The 8,154-nt window shown below is 39.2% G+C and overlaps 1 protein-coding gene across 1 annotated transcript; it reads right to left on the minus strand.

Annotated features, from left to right (window-relative positions):
* Nucleotides 1-6,189: 6,189 nt before the first annotated feature.
* Nucleotides 6,190-7,813, minus strand: LOC149819942 (cyclin-D4-1-like). The gene is made up of 6 exons (XM_089983530.1): nucleotides 7,568-7,813; nucleotides 7,378-7,464; nucleotides 7,183-7,281; nucleotides 6,841-7,042; nucleotides 6,599-6,723; nucleotides 6,190-6,462 (listed from the first exon to the last, which is right to left on the minus strand). The coding sequence occupies exons 1-6, from the start codon at nucleotides 7,811-7,813 to the stop codon at nucleotides 6,190-6,192; spliced, it is 1,032 nt and encodes a 343-aa protein (XP_089839656.1).
* Between the last annotated feature and the right edge of the window lie 341 nt (nucleotides 7,814-8,154).

Raw genomic sequence — 8,154 nt, forward strand, 5'->3', positions numbered from 1 at the left:
TCATTTAGATCACATTCTTTTATACATGTGCCATCAAACAATGAAGATGCGACATGCAGACCATGTGTGACATCATGACTATAAGAGAAGTCATACATATCATCTGATTGATAGTAATCACCCTCTTCAGCAATCTTGTCTTCATGTAACTGATCATACTCGGGGTATAGTTTAGATTTCACCTCACAAACTGCCCACCATTCATTTCTATCTGACTTCCTTGTATTCGGATATGAAGTATAGTAAACTTATTGAGCTTGTGAGGCTAATATGAATGGTTCATATGTTTCAAACCTTGATTTATGATTCACCTCCACAATGCTTGAGGCTTTGTCGCCTCTTGTTGTTGTGGGATCAAACCAATGACACTTGAATAAAGTTACCCTGTTATTTATGCCTAAGTAAGTCAACTTCATCATTTCTTCTATAACATCGTAGTAGTCATGTTCATTTTTACCGTAGCTGCTACCCTTGATACACACGCCATTATTCATCGTTGACTTGTTTACACCGTAGTCTTTTATATGAAATCGATAACCATTTACGATGTACCCGTTATAACATTGCACAACTTTGGTCGGACCATTTTGTAAATCACATATTTCATAGTCATTAACATCACCATGGCGGACCTACAAGCATAAACAATGACTATGACCACGACCAACTAAGTAATATATTGTTGTTTACACGAAAAGAATGCATGTCATTGTCCTTACCAACTCTTTCAACCATGCCACAAACTTATTTTCACGTTATTTCTGTACTTTTGAATTAGTGAGATGTGAAAGTTCTCTTCGTAACTCCAGATCAAATCATTTGCACTTAACAAATAATTATATTATTGAACCATGCACGTACGTAGAGAACTTAGTATAACATATTAAGTATACTTACTCGATGTAGGGGTTGATCGTTGAGCAATTAAAAAGGATATAGATTTATGTTGCGTCTTGCTCTCAATCTTTCAAGAGTCTTGATCGACAATTGTCAAAGGCATGCCCAAGTGGTTTAAATATCGATAGTTCATCAGCTATAGTAACTTGTTCTCTATCATCATTACAAAGTGGGCAAGTGTAACGTGTTAGAATGTGAGGTTCAAAGTGCATAGATGAGAAATTTGAAATCTTTTCTAAAGTGTATGCCTCATAAATTGAACCCTCCACTCTTGCTTTATTTCGAGCCTTTTTTTTGAGGTCAAACATGCATCTGTCAACAATATACATCTCGTAATACAATAAATTCTTAATAGCATTAGAGAGAAAATTATAAAAAAATATATACCTTTCAAATGGGTACATCTACCGATATTGCACATGACCACCAACCCTAAGTTCATATGGCAAATGTATGATAACATGTTCCATAACATCGAAAAATGTTGGCAGAAATATCTTTTCTAGCTGACAAATAGTAATAATGACAGAAACCTTGAGATTTTTTACCTCAGTTACTACAACTTTCGATGTACACAATGTTCTAAAAAATCTACTCAACTCGAATAATACCTCCCATATAGGTTTGTCTAACATATCATCGAATGCTAAAGGGAATCAATCGTTGTATAATGACATGACAATTATGGCTCTTCAACCCATATAATTGTCCATCGTCTATCTTCATAGCCCGAGCAATGTCAAAGAGGTATCCATTTGAAAATCTCAACTGTCTCAACCATTGACATACCTGCTTTACTTGATCTAGTCCAAGCACTTACCTTGCAATTGCTTTCAGTACTTTGCCAATGTACTCTTTGAGTTTCAATTCTGGTCTTTTACATATTACTTTTAAATCCATACGAGCCTTCGGATTATCCTTCATTTTCTCTTTGGTATTCATTACCGTATTGAACACATTATCAAACACATTTTTTTATATGCATTATATCCAAATTATGTCGTATCAATAAGGTCAGCCAATATGGTAGTTCTCAAAATATAGATTTCTTTGTCCAATTGTGATCCTTCATAAATTCAAGGAAGGGCATCAGACTACGGGCATCTGTCATTCTATATAGAAACCATCGCAATCGTCTTAAAATCTCTATGCTAGACAACTATGTAAGTAGACCTTCCATTTCAGTTGTTCCTGCTCGAAATAGATTTCTTTGTTGTCAGAATAGATGGTCGCTAGGTAAAAATCGACGGTGACAATCAAACCAGCACGACTTCCTTTCATGCATCAATCTAAAAGATTTTGTATCCTCCATGCAATACGGACATGCCAACCTCTCATGTGTGCTTCAATCAGATAACATACCATATGCAGAAAAGTCACTGATTGTCCATAAAACAGCAGCCTTCATATTGAAGTTTTGCTTTTTGTGGGCATCGTACATGAGAACACTGTCATCCCACAGTATTTTCAGTTCATCAATCAATGACCTTAAATATACATCAAAATTTTGGCTCGGAGAGGTCAGACCAGGGATCAATAGAGACAAGAAAATATTTTGACGCTTCATACACTTGTCGTTGCAAATTCAATAAAATTGTCAACATCATCCATATATTCAAGCGATACCTCATTGTCAACTATCTTACGGTACATTCATTCACGGTTTGCAGTCATTTTTGTCCTATGATGTTACAAATATTATCATAATCAGTTAAAAGAGAATCATAAGAATGCTATGATGAAGAAAATATTTAATTTATCATGCATTGATGGTGGATGTAATGATTTGATATATATCACACACACACGTGTGTGTGTATATATATATATATATATATATATATATATATATATATATATATATATATATATAATGTCATTCAATCACAAGAACTATGATGCATGCATTGATAACTTAATATTTTCATATGCAAAACCATCACATCATATTTATACTCATCACAAAGATATTTAGGAATGATGAAATCGCATTCATCAACACGATACATTCATTTGAAACGTATTTTCATGATACAATTTCATATGGAAGGCATAATCAAATTGAAAATAACTTCATGCAAGCATGGATACAATCATATCAAACATGGCAATACAATCACTCATTCATACTATAACAATGTCAAACATGTACCTGCAACAAACACAATCCAATATCCAGCTAACTATTACCATGACTAGCATGGAATCCGAACTCCAAAAATAAGAGCACTTATATTTTCATACATTCAAATCATGCTCAGCATGATCTCTGAACTCCAGCAAAGCAGCTCTAGATATTTACAACTAAGCGAGTGTGTAAACAGAAAAGTGTTGCATCCAAGAAATTAAATAACCTGTGATGCGCCTGCAGCACTTACTCACCATGGGTATTTAGCCGATTTGCATGCTTTTGCCTTTGCATTTTTCTTATTTCTTCTTGCACGACATTGTTAGCCGCATGCGATGCTTAGCACTAAGCATCACGCAATTAGCTCAGCTACGCACCTGCAAAGCACAATTGTACAAACGAAGGATTGGCCTGCAGTACTTTTTTTATGAGTGTGTCATCGGCTGAAATATTGGCTCATAGCACGATGCGGTGAGGCAAGCAGTGGATTACCATAGTTGTGCACTCTATGTGCGGTGGATTGTCGCAGCTCGCATGAAGCATCAGAAGTTTGCTAGAACTCTAAAGGTGATTTCATGTCAACTTAGCGACCCCAGGTCAGGTGAGGCCACCCGCTGAGTTTAAGCATATCAATAAGCGGAGGAAAAGAAACTTACAAGGATTCCCCTAGCAACGGCAAGCGAACCGGGAATAGCCCAGCTTGAGAATCGATAGGCTTCACCTTCTGAATTGTAGTCTCTAAAAGCATCTTCAATGACAGACTGGACCCAAGTCACCTGGAAGGGGGTGTCGGAGAGGGTGAGAGCCCTGTCGTGTTCGGACCCTGTCGCACCACGAGGCGCTCTCAACGAGTTGGGTTGTTTGGGAATGCAGCTGATGACGGTGAGGGTGAGAGTCTCGTAGTGTCAACGCGGTGCTCGCCGACGACGACGGGTCAGGAAAGGCAAAGAGAGGGAGAGTGCTCGGGGGTCGGTGGTGGCAGCACATGACAGTGAGAGAGATGGAGTAAGGGAAGAAGGAGGAGGTGAAGGAGAGGGTTGCGGACAACGGGCAATGGGAGACAGACAACGAGCGACAGGCAGCAGGCGACAGGATGAAATAGAAAGGGAAAAGAAAGGGGCTCGCATTAGGGTTTTATGAGAAATTTAGCGATGAAAAAAGTTTGTCGTAAACGCCGTCACAAATTTACAATGAAGAAACGACGAAAAAATGGTGTCGCTCATCCATCGTGAAGTTGCGACGGAGTGTGAGACAAAATTTTGCCATCGCAAATTTACGACAGCGTTTGCGACAGAATTGTTCAGTTGCAAATTCTGCAACTAATTACAATTTTTAGAACGGATAGTTTTCTCTCGCTAATTCGTCGCAACTTTGCGACGAATTATTTCTGTCACAAATTTTTGTTGCTAAATAACATTTTTTTTGTAGTGAAATGTACGAGGTCCAATCGATGAGATGCTCAAGCATTGGAGAAGGGGAGTCATCTGATGATCACCGTTGGTTGTAAATTTTGGACATTCTTTTATTTACTCTCCTTTATATATATATATATATATATATATATATATATATATATATATATATATATATATATAAGAGAGAGAGAGAGAGAGAGAAAATTGATCTACAAGTAGGGCTGGTAATCGAGCCAAACAAACCCAAGAGAGAATCGACTGACAACAAGCTGGCTCGTGTAAAACATTCCATGTTATTTATACATGAAAATATGATCTATTTTTTAATATATTATCCTTAAATTATTTATGTTTTATATATTACACTTAAAATATATACTACACATAATATAAATATATAGCGCTCTGATCTCGTTTAAGCTGAACGAGCTGATTAAAAATATATATAATCGATCATGAACGAGTTCATGACGAACCGAGTCACAAGCTGCTGGGTACGTTTACCAGCCCTATTTACAAGAGAGCCATGGTGAGTTAGTTCGATGTTTGACGGATGAGAGGACCACACTAACCAGGGTTAGTTGGTGCAGGCATGCGAGTATGGTCTCCATGGGAAACGTACGAGACGGGGGCAGCTCACACGCCTGGAAAAGCAGTGGGGGAGTGCAGGCATGCGAGTCTGCTCAGCTCACACGCTTGAAAAAGCAGTGTGGGAGAGAAGCAAACATGCTTGAAAAAGCGGGAAGAAGCCTAGAGAGAGAAAGTGAGAAAAGAGGAAGGGAACCAAGGCCCACGCAAACTGACACGGTCAGCGCAGCAGGTGGCCTTCTTGGGCCTCTTTCTCTCTCTACCACCTTTCTCTCTCTACAATAATTTCCCTATCATTTTCTTCTCAACTTTCTCTTTCCCAACAAAAACAATTAATTAACATAAAAAAAAAACTCTTTTTTCTTTGGTTTCCTCATATGGGTAGTCATGATGACCCCCCAAACCTTGTCATGGACAGAAATAGCCTTCACTTTTAAGAAACGACACATTGCCTTGTGTATCAATGAGGAGTCAAAGGGAGATACTCATTACCCCAAAATCCCGTTGACCGATGCAAGATCCCTGTAGGTTACGGTGACATCTCAGGGTACATGACCCTCTTAATTACGAAATTGCCCTTTTAAGGGCATGTGACCCTTACCAAGCCATCCACCGTCTAGGAAGACCCTTACCAATCTATTGTGTTATCAACCATTTACATTTTGGTAACTTCCCCTATAGGACCTCCCAAGTCCCAAACAGGAAGATCATAGCAAAATATCACCAACCAAGACACCAAAAATAAGCTCCACCAAAATCCTTTGTACAATTAATCAAACAAGCATATATATTATATCAACGGTTCGTGTTAATGATCATAACATATAAATAATATTTTCTCATAATAATAAACACCTTTAAACAATATTTAGCTCTCTCTCTCCCTCTCATCCTCAACTTTCTCACATTTCCTTCCATAAACCCACCTGGAAAATAGGCCAGACATCTGTAGTGTTCTTGGAAAACCCAACCAAACTCCCTTCTTTTCTCCTCCCGCAGTGTGAAAATTAAAGAGATGGTCTCCCATTGGCACGAGGCACCAACAAACTATAGATGTTTTTTTCTTCACTATTTTTTTCTTTTCTCACTTCAGCCTTTCAATGGGGTTTGGACTAAACTTTCACCAAAACTATCATCCAAACCACAAGCTCAGGACCATCATCACCCTCCAACCTGCTGAATTTTCCTTCTCTTAGGTGGATAGTTGTTGTTCCCACAGGAGATGAGCCCTGTCCCTTCCACAGTATTAGACTCATCAAATGAAGATGGTAGAGCCCTCTTGGAACTCTCATAGCTCAGGCAGACAGCTGCCTCCAGCACACCAGCAGGGCTCCCTGGAACAGAGGACCCTAAGCCATCACTACTCTTTACATTCCACCACTGTTTCACCAACAGCATCTCTTGAATCAAATCATAACACTTCAACACCCTTTCCTGTTTTTTCCCACAACAGAAACAGCAAAAAGATGGAAGTTCATATAAGAAAACCATCAATACTAACAATTGGCATTCATTACAAAGAAACTGAAACACCACCAACAATTGCACCACTTATCAATTCCTTATCTACCTTGTTGGTGTGTGAAGAGCATGCATCCACAGCCTCAATGAAATCCACAGTTTGCATTTCGCCAATCGCCGAGATCGTCGCCGCCAAGGCGATCTCCGAAGGCAAGAATTCCAGAAACTCAATCCCTGCATCCACCCAAAAAAAAAGAAAAAAAAAACAGGGGAATGTATAAGCATAATTGTAACAGATGCCTCAAATTTGCAACAATGCAGCACAATTTTGAGACAGAGAGCAATACGGACCTTTGGTTGCAGTGAGAATGAGGTCTACAGATTTAGAAACGAGAGAATTGGGAGGTGGGTTCGCATGTGTAATATTGTAGAGGAAGAAATCGACGAAGGACAGGGGAGTCACCGCATTCATCTTCCATTTCAGAGTGTTGAGCAGGAGTAGCTCCATTCTCTGAATGGTTCGGGGCTCAAATACGAATTTAGATTCACCCACCTGTTAAAAACAAGGAAATAGAATAACCACAATCAAAATTCATCCAACAAAATATAAACACCCCCCCCCCCAGCACCCACCCACACACACACACACACAAATCTCCCCCTTAAAACTTTTAGCATATTTTTTCACTGAACCTGCAAATCCAATGGAAGTGGCACCTCTGTTTCCTCCATTTTTGCAGCCACAGATAGACAAGCAACAGATAGCAATTGCACCATCCATGATTTTCCTTCCTATCAAAACAAGAGAAAAACCACAAAATACCGCACTTCAGAAACAAAGAAGAATACCCAAAAAAAAAGATGGTTTGAGATTATATGATTACATACAGGAAATGCATACTCTGAGAGAAATCTATCTAAGTAATTGACAGATAGGCAGGCAGTCAATGGCTCAAAATTATAGTGAGCAACAACCTGTACAGAGAAAAAAAGAAATGAACCCATCAATAACCAAGAGACCCATAAAAATCCCAAAAGGAAAAGGAAGACACCCATTCAAGAAATCAATAAGGAAAACCTTATAAATCCATTCAACTGAGTCATTTCTAGCCGAGACATCAAGAACCCCAGAGTTGAGCCTGGCCAGATAGTCTTCTTCGGGAGAGAACTGGCATTCTTTCTCCATCAGCAGGGCTATCAGATTCTCATCTGCCATCATTATCACAGAGGGCATACTCTCTGTGGGGATCTTCAATGGGGTCAGAACCTCTCCCTCCCCTTCATCCACAAAACTGCTACAATCCTCCCCACACAGCAGACTCATTCCTATTGCAGTCTTCTTTCTCCCCTCTTCCTTTTTCTCTTTTGTGGGTTGGGTGGTGGGGAAGGGTAGTGTTTTCCTCTTTCTCCTTTTTTGAGGGTTGGGAGAGGGTGAGTTTGGTTATATTCCTTATCCCACCATTGACATTTCTTGCTGCCTTTAATGGCGGTGTTTCACTGTGGAGAAGAGAGAATTGTTGTCCCCTTGATGGAAAAGGGTATTTAGGGCAAGGAAGTGAAGGGAGAAATTTGTATTCGTTAGTCATTTTTATTCATATTATTATTAGCCTAATTGCACTTGATGTCTGCCCCCAATGAATTTTAAAAATGGCTAACATGTCCTTG

This window comes from Nuphar pumila, chromosome 12 (genome assembly GCF_984573655.1).
Source record: "Nuphar pumila chromosome 12, dmNupPumi1.hap1.1, whole genome shotgun sequence".
In the NCBI taxonomy this organism is placed as follows: Eukaryota; Viridiplantae; Streptophyta; class Magnoliopsida; order Nymphaeales; family Nymphaeaceae; genus Nuphar; species Nuphar pumila.